The 13,538-nt window shown below is 38.1% G+C and overlaps 1 protein-coding gene across 8 annotated transcripts in view; it reads right to left on the bottom strand.

Annotated features, from left to right (window-relative positions):
- Positions 1–13,538, bottom strand: part of cpeb3 (cytoplasmic polyadenylation element binding protein 3) — a 142,677-nt gene that overhangs the window by 11,312 nt on the left and 117,827 nt on the right. For all 8 annotated transcript variants that reach the window (XM_041209584.1, XM_041209578.1, XM_041209580.1 and 5 more), the window contains one exon: positions 9,125–9,306. In XM_041209584.1, coding sequence (XP_041065518.1) covers positions 9,125–9,306 — 182 coding nt within the window. The remainder of the gene's footprint in view (positions 1–9,124; positions 9,307–13,538) is intronic.

The raw sequence follows: 13,538 nt of genomic DNA on the forward strand, positions 1-13,538 counted from the left end.
GGCACCTGGGGTCACAATTTACAAATGTTAAAATGGAATTGTATTGGAAAATAGCTTGAGAAGTGCTGCTCACTATCACTTCTGCTCACTTAGGGAGTCATTTTTTTCCACCTTTTCGAAAGTTACAGAAAGTGACATTATGGGCAGTGATATTTGGCTGACTTAAAGAAAAATGGGAAATGCTAAAATAAAAGTGTGTTTGAGCAATTTTAATGGTAGCTAGACATTTTACATTATAAGATTATGAAAAGTTGTCTAGCATTCAGTTATGGCTGTGGTTCCTCACAAATACTTCAAGTGAAATTAGCTTCTTCAAGTTTGTCCATTATATACATAAACATATATGTATACAATAAGCTAGTTAGAATGAGGGAATTTTAAAAAATGTATAGAATAGGAAATTATCCTTGTTCCCATCACTGTACAAATAACTGTATAATTTATTGTTCCTATTGCAACGTGCATCTGTCCCAGCAGCTCAGGTGGATATTAAAAATATCACTATTCAAAAAACGGTTTTTTTTTTACTCCACCTTCCAAAGTAAAATGACTATCCTTTTAGAATTAAGACCGTCAAGTCAAACACCAGAAGAAAAAAAAATGATGAACTAATTAGGGGTGTTGGAGGGGGGGGGGACTGAAAAAGATCCTCGAGTAAAGCAGAAATCATTAAAATGAACAGAATGAACAGAATGCTGAACGACATTGTCAAAATCAACTCCAATGTCATTAGTCACAATTATATAATGCCCTGTACTGGTAACATCTTGAAGAGCACATTGATTTTTGACCACCAAGACGATGGAGAAATATCTTAGCAGCAATAAAGAGAAGCCCACATGGTGCCACATAACTTGAGAAAGAAAAATTTAAGTATCTGAATAAGTGATCTTAAGAATATGCAAGATACTGAGTGAAATGGAAAAGGCTAATTCTCAGCGCATGTCAAGTCATTGAGTGCAGCACAAAAGAAAGATAGGTACAAACTCAAAATTGATGGAACTGTGATTGATGCAAAAAGAAACTTTCCATCTAGAGAGTGGTTAATATTTAGTATGGTCTGTCAAGCTGGATAGTGGAGCCAAAAGTGCACCTGAGGATAAGTGTTGTAATCAAGGTGTGCAAGGGATCAGCAGAGAAAGAAATTACACCTTGATGTACAAGATATACATGCATATGAAAACATAAAATGTACACACCTAATAAAAAATAATGTGTGCAGAAGAGAGATTCATGTCTCGATCCAAATACATAGTTAGGCAGTACAACATGGGCAAAACAAGTTACATGCAGGCAGAACCATTTCACTTGCATATTAAGAGCATAAAATACAAGTTATCACCAAATATATTTGTACAGCAGCAAAGGTTTAACAGAAAAATCATATACATCAGCCAAATTTCATTCCAATTTAGCTACTCTGCACTATATTGAATATTAGGCACCAGTGTAAGCCTGGCACTGACAGTTTTAACAGCTAAAGCAAATAAAGAAAACCCTGGAATCCAAAATGCATCAAGAAAACGATCCTACATCTACTTAACACCACATGCTGAACCTAATTGCAGGAACATCGATGCACATGTAAGTAAGTTCGGGAGCCAGGTTACCCCTGCTGCAAACACTGGACACTGAAAATCAGAAAATCACAGTATACATGGTACACATTTTTCAGAAGGAACTGGGTTTCTAATGAATGTGTGCACAATGCAGGAGAGAAAGTGTACAGCAAGTATAAGTGGACCGGCAGTGTAAGTGAAGAGGAATTATTTAATTCACTTCACTCTTGCAAACCAAATATAGCAACATAAGAGACATTTATGGCACTAGCCATTAATTGCCTTTAGAATTGTATAAAATTAGGTGTTCATAATGGAGTTGCATGTAAACAGCACAAGAGAAGAGAGATAGCGTAAACTAAAAGTTTGGCTTTAGAACCTTGCATCTAAATGCCTATTAAATTTGATACATCTTATATTTCCAGATGATATTTAACTAATACTATAGGGGCAGAAACTATAGGCTGACAAGTAGGATCAACATCCAGTGGAAAGCTTTTGGAAAAATCAGCCCAAGTTTGACTTCTACCTTAACTAGTGGCTTAAATGGAAAAGGAGTTGTGGCTTTCCCATGGGTCTAACGGAAGGAAGACTTGGCTGTAGCAGGCTACTTTCCTCAGAGGTCGAGAAGCCAGATGTACCTTTGAAGGGGGGAGGGCCTCCTCAAAGAAAATTTAGGTACCCTCCCCCCACTTCCCAATCATGAGGCTCTTCCAAAATAACCTCCCCTGTGACATGCCCAAGAACCGGGATTCAGTCTCTTGCCTCCCAACATTGTGCTCCCATGTACTGGTCAGCTAACTGTTCTCTCTGGTTTTGAGTGAGCAACTGACCAGGGGCAAGAGGATGAGTCTCATCACACTGTCATGGTCAAGATGGTTTACCTCCTGCCTTGGCCCCAGCTAATTCCAACCCAGAGTTCAAATCAGGGCCCATGATTCAGCACAACAACAGTTATTACGAGAATGGTCATTCTAAATTGCACTATGTTATTATTTTTGAAAGGACTCAATGCTGATAAAATGAGAAGTATTAAACAAAAATTAAAGTTATTGAGCAGACAAACATTAATAAATTGAGGTAGATCGCTTCTGTTTCAGGCAACTTACTTTTCTTTTGGAAAGGGATTGGGCACAATGCAACGTTTGTAGAATTTCATGTGAATCTCTCCAAGGTTCCAAATGATCAAAAAATGTTGCATGAATTGCGGCAAGTCAGAACCACAAAAGAACTGATACCCTTCTCCACCATGTGTTTAGCAACAAATTAAATCAGATAGGAGAAAGCTATTACTGAACTACATTAATTTTCCGATCTAGAGGAATTTTACAAATTTCTTGTTTGAGGATTTGAAGATATGATAGCAGCTATATTGAACATATTCATTCAATTTGTTCTAGGTTTGAGAAAATACATCCTGATCTTAGGGAAGATTTACATTTATTTGGTGTAGTTAGACTTGCATATGTCAATTTTAATTTTCAGATATATAATCCAGTTTAAACTGACCAAACAAAATCTACTCATTGTAAAATCTAAAAAGAACTCAGTTAAACAAGCACCTGCAACTTCACTGAAATAGGCAGCCAATATACATATCAAAATTAAAACCTGGTACCTAAAAGAGCCCTTCTAACAGAGAATAGTGGAACGGTCTAAAGAGGCCTACTCCTGTTGCTATTTTCCTCTCATTCCTAAACCCTGACTTCAGTTTCTCCTGAACAGATGTATATCAGCAGTAAATTAAAACAGCAAATGCAAGAGTCAGCGAATGTATCTGTTGTTGGTGTCAGCCAAAGCTATTCCCACAAGCTCTCTGCTTGAAAAAGTACTGGGTACACACAATCACTGCAAGGATGATGGTGCTGCTGTCATACCTCATTACAAATAAATGAGCTGGGTTTGTTACAAATCATCTACTTCAACATTTACTTCTTCAGTGAAACATAGAAACAAACAGATTTATGGCACAGGAGGCCATTTGGCCTGTGCCAGTTGAAAAAAATTAATCCAGTCTAATCCCACCTTCCAGCTCTTGTTCCATTACCCTGTCGGTGAAAGCATCTCAAGTAAACTTGCAAGTGTGTTTTTTCCCCCAAGATGTGATGAAGATTTCTGCCTATACCAGCATTTCAGGCAGCGAGTTCCAGATCCTCATCATCCTCCAGATGAAATTATTACTCCTCTATTTCCCTCTAATTCTTCTACCAATTAATTTAAACCTAGGCCCCCTGGTTATTGACTTAACAGAAATAAGTCCTTCCTGTCCACTCTATCTAGGCCCCTCATAATTTTGTACACCTAAATTAAATCTCCCTTCAGGCTCCTCTGTCCCAAAAAAACAACTGCAACCTTTCCAGTCTTTCCTCATAGCTAAAATTCTCTCTTTCTGGCAACATTCTCATAAATCTTGTCCATACCCTCTCTAATGCGATCACATTCTACCAATATTCAATGAAGAGTGCTGTACACAGCTCCAGTCCAACTAGTATTTTATACAGTTCTAACATAATTTTCCTGCTCTTATAGTCCAGGCCTCAGATATATGCCTTCTTAACCACCTCGTCTGATAACCTTCGGGTATCTGTGGCCATACATCCCAAGGTCCCTTTATTCCTTTATAGCAGTTTAACAAAACGTGCTTTTACATTTTCTATCTTTGCCTCACACCTGTTACTTTAGTGAACAATGTTAATCAATACCTCAACTGTCTTCAAAAGTTATGTTTATAAGATGCAACTCCTTGGATGCTACTGTTAAGAGCTGAATGGTATACCTGCTGATAACAAAGTACATTAACATTGTGCAGATTTGTAAAAAAAAATGAACACTTGGAAATTGATAAAACAAAACAATCAAACAGAGCTCTAGCTGCCTTCAGCACACTTTGATTGCAGCAAACTACATATAAACCTCCATAAAGGGATAGAAGGAACATTAGGGTACATGAAGAACAAGTAATGTTAAGGAAGTTGGTTTCTGACAATGTTGCATAACATTACATAGAAACTACAGCACAGAAACAGTCTATTCAACCAAATGGTCAATGTCAGTGCTTATGCTCCAAGCGAGCTTCTTCCCACCTTACTTCATTTAAGCATATTGGCATAACCTTCTATTCCTTTGTCTCTCTTGTACTTATGTGGCTTCCCTTTAACTTGCAAATAAACAGATGCATTTAAGATTTTGTACACAAATTGATAAACACCAATAGTTATTTCAGATCTCTTGACTATTTTTGCACAGAAAGATTTGGAAATCAAATGTGTTTAAAATACTTTGTCTTAAATTAGAGTGGGTTCATGCAGGCTTAAAATTCTCCTTACAGTTATATGTTGCAACCACTGAGACATAGAGAAGTGTGCATGTTAATGAGCCAGACCCTGATGATGTGTTTCTACAAGAACCAGGGGAGATAATTAATTTGTTCTCACATCTCATCTAATTTATTTAGTTTAGAGTTTGACAAAAGATCATTGACCTGAAACGTTAATTCTAATTCTCTCTCCACAGAAGCTACTTGGCCTGCTAAGTATTTCCAGCATTTTCTGTTGATTATTGCTGTTACTTTCAAACAGGCTGCCTGTAAAATAAAGTAGTTTCATGATGCATATCTAGTCTTGTCTCATTGAAGTGCTCACAGTCTGTGCACTGAAAGATCAGAAAAGCGGGCACGTAAACATCAGTTCGGTTCATGAGGATCCTTACATCCCTGGGTTATCTTATCGTACAATTAGACATAGGACAGTATGAGCACACCCCTTTATGCAAAAGAATTATAATTTCAAGCTGCTTTAAAATTTAATTCAAACATGACTGTAAGAACTTGTGTTCATCAATACCATCATACTTGTTTAAATGTATGCTCAATAGCTCTGGCTGAAGGAAAATATTGAGAGAGACCTCAGAGGCAACTTTCCAGAACACAGTAAGATTCTGTTCTACAAACATACGTAATTTATTCAGCCAGTAGATAGTGCTTCCTGTGATCAGCTCCCAACCATGGTCTCTGTTGTAATCATGGAGCTTTCTGGAATACATGGAGTGTTTCTTCATTGGTGATGTCTTTGAAAGCGAGGAAATCTCTTAAGATAGGTCTCCATATGGGTTAAAAAAAATTTTTATACTTATTTTAAATAAATACAGGGTAGTTTTTTGAATTTATCTATAAGCAATTTCAATGAAAAAGTCTACTGTGAAAGATTAATAAAATTCTACTCCTGTAACATCAAATAAGCAGTAATGTTTATTTGAAAGGAAAAAATTAATTGGTGAATTATTGGTTGTAAATTAAAATGAACTAGACTAAAGCCCTGTAGAATGTAGATGAAGTACATAATCTCAATTCTGTAATAATCTTCACAAGCAAAAAAAACCTACATACATTACATAATATGTATAAGCATTAATTTATTTTTCAGAAATCTTTGCTTTCAGATAGAATAGTCATTTTTCTATGAAGTTTTATCAACTAGAGAGTACTACCTGTATTAAGTGTGTATTCTTAAATGTAATGGAAAGACACCCTCAGCAGAACAATCAATTGTTTGTATGCTTCAGCAATTTGAGACCTATACCTTACATCAACAAACAAATATTGCTTTACATTGCATACAAAGATATCAGCTGTGGCCCAGTTGGTGGCACTCTTGCCTCTGAATCAGAAGGCTGTGGTTCAAATCCCACTCCAAAGACTTGAGCACGTAATCTAGAATGACACATCAGTGTAGTACTGAGAGGGTACTACACTGTGCTTTGTCTTTTGGGTTAGATGTTAAACTAAAGCCAGGTCTTCCCCCTCAGGTAAATGTAAACAATCCCTTGGCATTGTTGAGGTTATTTTCAAGATAAACAGAGTCCTCCCTGATGTCCTGATCAATAATCCCTCAACCAATATCACAAACAGTTGATCTGGTCATTTATTTCATTGCTGTTTGTGTGACATGGTTTGTGCTCAAATTGGTTGCCATGATTCCTACACTTCAAAAGCGCTTCATTTACTCTAAATTGCTTTGGGACATCTGATGAGATGAATAAATGCAAATATTTCTGTGTTTCTTTTCTTTTATGTATCTCTGTATCCATTAATGTGTTGACCATATATGATTCATTCTACATTTAAGGCAAACTCACTTATTTCCACTTCAATCAACCTGATCTGGTTCTGTAAATAACTTTGCTACTGACCTTCATTATGAAAAGATTGGAGAGATTCTATTTAACATTTGCTATTTAAAATAAAACTATAAAGTAAAATACAGAAGCTTTGCTTTTACCACAGGAACATTAATTAAGAGACAATAAATTCATAGCATATTTTAGGAAAATATTGTATTGAAGAGTAATGAGTTTTGGAAGAACCTACAAAGATGTGGGATGACAAATACAATTTGGACATGAGGCTGATTGTGGCGGAGTGAAGAGAACTTAATGTGCCAAATGGTCTGCTCTAGCCCTGGATTTTTCTTTCCTATATAAACGAGAGATTTCACTTGAGATGAAATGGCCATCATTTGCGGGACAATTAACATGTGTCATTCAATGCAAAATAAATATGCTCGAAAACAGGACAGACTACGATAAAAGGGTGCATTTGTGGTCTTGGAGACTGTCCTTGTATATTTTTCCATCTCAAATTTCCAAGCATTATAAATCATTGACATTTAATCAAAGTAGCAGCATCAGACCAGCTGCTCACTGGTGCAAGTAGCAGAACAACAACATAAAGAAAACCTCAGCAAACCAACATATTAATGAAGTTCTGACAGATTCTACCTAATATTATTTATTTATGGGGAGGAATTGATAAATCCTCAAATCATTAATTAACTGAAGTGAAAACAAAAGCAGTAAAGTTAATTGTTGCTTCATTATACGATATGCCCGGCTGCACACAAATACAAACTCATTGTTCACATGAAAGATGGCAGTGTTGATCACTGAAGGGTCTCTCACACTTGAGAAGAACCCAGACATTTCTCAACAACAATTTAGATTTATATAGTGCCTTTAATGTAATAAGATATCCCAAGGCGCTTCACTGGGGCATTATAAAACTAAATACAAGACCGAGTCACATAGGGAGGTATTAGGTCAGGAGACAACATTTGGCCAGAGAGTTAGGTTTTAATGAGTGTCTCAAAGGAAGAAAGCTTGGTAGAGAGGTTTAGGGAGGGTGGTGCAGAGTTTAGGTCCTGGGCAACCACTAATGGTAGAGCAATTATAAATCAGGGATGGACAAAAGGTCAGAATTAGAGGAGCGCATATATCTTGGAGGTTTGTGGGGCTGGAGTAGATTATAGAAATAGGGAGGGGCGAGACTATGGAAGGGTTTCAAAATAAGGATGAGAATTGAGCAGGAGCCACAGTAGGTCAACGAGCATAGGGAGATAGGACTTGAGAGTTAAGACATGGGCAGCAGAGTTTTAGATGACCTCAAGTTCATGGAGCGTAGAATGTGGGAGACCAGCCAAGAGTTCATTGAAATTGTTGAGCCTAGAGATAATGAAGGTATGAAAAGGTTTCAGCAGCAGAGAAGCTAAGACAGAGGTGAAGTCAGGTGGTTCTACAGAGTTGGAAATAGGCGGTGTTAGCAATGCCACGAATATGCGGTCAGAAGCTCATCTCAGGTCAAATGTAGTATCAAGGTTACAGACAGCCTGGTTCAGCCTTAGACAGTTGCCAGTGAGGGATGGGGTCAGTGGCCTGGGAATATCATTTGTAATGGGGACCAAAGATAATGGCTTTTGTCTTCAAAGTAAAGAGCAAATTTTTGCTCATCTGGTACTGCATATCGAAATTAAGGAGAAAAATATAGACTGGATTAAGGAAGAGAGGGTAAAAGAAAAGACAAAAAAAAAGTTGTTTGACAGTAATTAAGGCTCATCGCACCTTTAAAAAGAGTACTTAGACTGAAATAAAGCCCTAACTTTCTGTGGCGAGTTTAGTCCACATCTACAAACTATTCCAACACATGTTACAGCAAGATGCCATTGTCACACAGCTAATGGAGGAGCAGTGCATCTCAGACAACTTTCAGACTTGTGTTTAACAGCTCATCTGTGCTTGTCTGAAGTTGTCAGAATTCTGCATTAGTAAAGGTGAGTGCTGTTACTCCCACTTGTTATTTTTACAGTAAATTCTGGTACAATGGTTCTATGCTGATATAAATGAGTTCTCTGTCTTACCATGATCCACAACACAGGAAATTAGTGTATACATAAAAATATTAAGTCCTAGGTCTAAAATTATCAAGCTCGTCAGATGAGGAGCATATTTAGATTATTTCTGCAGGGCAATAAAACAGACATCCTTACCAGAAATCTCGGTAATAGATACCATTGCATTAAAAAAAAATCAGCAGATCGCAATATTTACCAAGGTGACAATGATAACATTTACCTGCAGAAACGTGCAGTAATGTTACTCAATCGCTCCAGGTTTCCAGTATTAAAGGCTTTGTTTAGAAATCCATCTCAAACTGATGCTAATTACGACAGACCCAAATCACCTTTCTGTCTACAGTGTTGTCCCTCAATCAGCTGACACTGCAACAACTCACTCACCCGTTTATCAATGTCTCCATGCTGGAGCTGTACAAAGCGAGCACTGATAGCAGCAATGTAGCTCTGCTGATTGGAGAAAGCCACTCTGCCAGCACCCTTTGGGTACTTCAGCTCAGGATCTGTATCAATGCCAGCGTAGCAGACCCCTCCATACAGCCGATCCATGATCATAGCCAATTCAACTGCAAGAAAAAACAAAATCCTAAGCTTACAAGACAATTTCACCATCTTTTCCCCATGATTTAATAACACTGTTCTCCTAATTCACAACTACAACAAAAGGATCTACAATTAAATTCATAATTATAATCCTCCTGTTTCTTTAACACACCTTTCTAAGTACTTCCTTTCATTATACGTTTCCTTCAGATAGGTTATAATTGATGAATGTCTGCTAAAGTGAATTGAAAAAAAATGCGATACAAAACCAAAATAGTCCTCGAAAAAACCTTGCTTGTTCTTAAATAGTTTCAAGAAAGTGGCTGAGCATCCAAAAATTTACAGGTTTAAGTTCAAAGTACAGGGCTGCTTCACTCCATTTGGGACCATTTAGTCATGCCTCAACTGGGACACTGTCTGCAATACAACAAAAGTAACATCAACATCCTTCACACGAGGCGTCAAATTTTATTCTCAGTCTTGTTTGTTCTTTGCATTTGTCTTCCCTAGGGACGTGAGTTCTTCCAGTCTCAGCTGGGTGATGAAAAAAAAAGTGAGTGGAAAAATATTTGGTTAGGAAATATGTCCCATTCTATCCAAACAAGTATCCTGAAAAATTGACGTAGTAGCAGATAAAGAGGATTCATGGAGATGGCTGCAGACTATACTATTTTCACCAGTTTCCTGAATGACTGCAACAACATGAGTATAGACTTTAAATATATGTGAAATTTAGGAAATGGGGGACAGAGGGAAAGAGAAGGGAGAATAAAAATAACTCCAGGTACCAATTACTTTCTTTTTGTAAACTAGATGGCATTTGGATTTTGCAAGCTGCTCACCCTTCATTATAAAATTAAAAGTGATTCTGTCTTATGAAACTGACAATATGTGTGTGCAATGCTTTGATTTTTGAATCAGTATTTGGGAATCCAGATTTAAAAGAAAAAAATCATGTCAAACCTGCTCAACAATTCAAAACAAAGCTCACTTAAATGTGGATTTTATACAACAGTTACATCTCTAAACCCAATATTGCCTTTATTAGGAAACACGATATTTTCCTCTCTACGTTTGTAAACATGTTTCTAAAACTAGCATTCCATTTACAAAGTGACAAATGCCTAGCACAGGGAAAATAGCTGGTTTACCTTGTTGGGAATGGAAAACAAAAACAAGATTTTATGTTCAGCATTACATAAAATGACTTGTTTACAATAGAATGACATACTTTTAGATTTGAATTGTGTGCTTCCACGAGTATAGACATATTTTAAGTAAATGTTGCTATTGCAGAATGTGTCATTCTCTATATTAAAAAACTTTGAGAAACTTATAGGTAAATATTCATTATTCCTGTGCAGAGAGCTATTTCAAATTTGGCATTCACTTACAATGGAGACTATTTTTTATCTCAAACTGTGAGGGAGCAGATCTGTCCTGGTGGTGTTGAGTAAGAAGCTGGGGCAGGGAGGGCAGCTGATATCAACACTTGATTGTTTTTCATCAGAGTAAATGATGCTGGTCCCAGGACAGCACGGTAGCATTTCACCCCACCCCACTCTCCTCACCCCCAGGGACCAAAGTAATATTGGGCCAGTTCTCTCTTGGGAATGTGAATTGTGCTGTGGGGCGAGATGATTCTGGGTGTGTGCAGTAAAAAGTTTCTCTTCGCAAATTAAGATGAGGGCTGGCATTCAATTCCCAATGAAACAAACTGGCCCCTGTAAAATTGTATTGAAGTTCTTGCAGCTTCTTTTATTTACATGATATAAATACGCAACTCTTCCAGGAAACATTTTTAGGTTGAAAGCAGAGATATAACAGGCTACAAAATGCCATAAAATGCGAATATTGTGCCAAAATGTAAAGTTTTCATGGGTGATGCTGGTGAGGGTGAGGGAGGGAAACTGCCTTCTTCTCAGACTCCCCCACGTCCCCCAGTCTCAAACTAAATATCATTGGCATTATTCTCCCCCTTTAATAATTTCTAAGTTCACTCCTGCCTCAAACAGCGCTCGTGGATCTCCAGTTATTTTTCTTGCAATAAAAGTGATTGAGCTTAAGAGTAATTTGTTTTAATCTTTGGCCTCCATATACCTGTCACTATCTCTTACCCTTCCGTTCCCTCTCTGTCACTATCCTTTCCACCCCCTCCCTTTCCCCCTCCATTGCTATTCCTTAATTTCACCCTTTCACTCTATTCCCTCTGTCACTCTTCCTTCCCCTTACCATTCCCCCCTCAGTCTCTCTCTCCCCTATTCATCTCTGGAAAAAGAACTGTACAAACTAACCAAAAAAAACTGGTAAATAGAACCATAGAAAAGTTAAGGCCATTCAGCCCATTGTGTATGCACTGGCCATAAAGAGAGAAACAAAACACTAGCCGCTCATTTTTAATTCCACTTTGCAGCACCTGATCTGTAGGTTACAGCACTTCAGATGCAGATCTAGGTACCTTGAGCATTTCAACCTCAACCACCAATTTAGGCAGTGAAGTTCAGGCGCCCACTGCCCTCTGGGTGAAAAAGTTTTTCCTGATATTCCCTTTAATCTTTCTGCTATTCACCTTAAATCTATGCCCCCTGGTAATTGACCTCTTAGCTAGGGGAAACAGATCTTTCCTGTCCACCCTATCTAGGGCCCTCAATTTTGTACACCTCAATTAGGTCACAACTCAGCCTCCTCTGTCCTAAGGAAAACAACCCTTGCCTATCCAATCTGTAAAATAAGGTTTGTAGGACATATACTGCAATCTGTATTTTGCCACTTAGACTTGGCTCCACAATTTTCAATCACTCATATACTTATGGCTTATTAATGTAACCCCTCACAGCTCCTTTTGAATATTTATTGCTCAAAAATGAATGGTTCAGGCTATGATCCTGGTGACTGCCTCCACCATGGGTGCACAAAACTCATAACAGCTTTCAAAGTTGAAGAATACAACAGGAATATACAACTTAACCCAAGGAAAGATTACCTTTGTATCCAACATTAAAATTTGTACACCATTAAAATTCTAAATATGGGAATCTTAGTGCACTTAAGTAAAACTTTAACTCTGCAAGTGTTCCCATTTTATTTCCAAAATTTGGCAAGTATCATGACAGAAATTATCCAATAAATCCAAATAATATATTCACACCAGGGGCCATCCTCTCTATTTCAAAAGAGCAGCTGTAAGCTGTTTTGAAGAAAATAAACCTTTATAGAAGACAATTATGACAGAAGGGTCCTTTGAGAAAATATTATGCACATTGTATTGTAGCAGATTATATTCACAAAATCACGAATCATACAGTACAGAAGAGGCACTTCGGCCCATCGAGTCTGCACCGACACGTGAGAAACACCTGACCTACCTACCTAATCCCATTTACTAGCACTTGGCCCATTGCCTTGAATGTTATGACATGCCAAGTGCTCATCCAGATCCTTTTTAAAGGATGTGAGGCAACCCACCTCCACCACCCTCCCAGGCAGTACATTCCAGACTGTCACCACCCTCTGGGTAAAAACGTTTTTCCTCTCATCCCCCCTAAACCTCCTGCTCCTCACCTTGAACTTGTGTCCCCTCGTGACTGATCCTTCAACTAAGGGGAACAGTTGCTCCCTATCCACCCTGTCCATGCCCCTCATAATCTTGTACACCTCGATCAGGTCATCCCTCAGTCTTCTCTGCTCCAGTGAAAACAACCCAAGTCTATCCAACCTCTCTTCATAACTTAAATATTTCATCCCAGGCAACATCCTGGTGAATCTCCTCTGCACCCCCTCCAGTGCAATCACATCCTTCCTATAATGTGGAGACAGTACTCCAGCTGTGGCCTCACCAAGGTTCCATACAATTCCAACATGGCCTCCCTACTTTTGTAATCTATGCCTCGATTGATAAAGGCAACTGTCCCATATGCCTTTTTCACTAGCCCACTAACATGCCCTTCGCCTTCAGAGATCTATGGGCACACATGCCAAGATCCCTTTGTTCCTCAGAACTTCCTAGTGTCGTGCAGTTCATTGAATACTTCCTTGTCAAATTACTCCTTCCAAAGTGTATCACCTCTCACTTTTCAGGGTTAAATTCCATCTGCCACTTATCTGCCTGTTTGACCATCCCATCTATATCTTCCTGTACTCAAGACACTCAACCTCACTGTTAACCACCCATCCAATCTTTGTGTCATCCACAAACTTACTAATCCTACCCCCACATAGTCATCCAAGTCGTTTATATAAATGACAAATAATAGGG

This window comes from Carcharodon carcharias, chromosome 17, assembly GCF_017639515.1.
Source record: "Carcharodon carcharias isolate sCarCar2 chromosome 17, sCarCar2.pri, whole genome shotgun sequence".
Lineage (NCBI taxonomy): Eukaryota > Metazoa > Chordata > Chondrichthyes > Lamniformes > Lamnidae > Carcharodon > Carcharodon carcharias.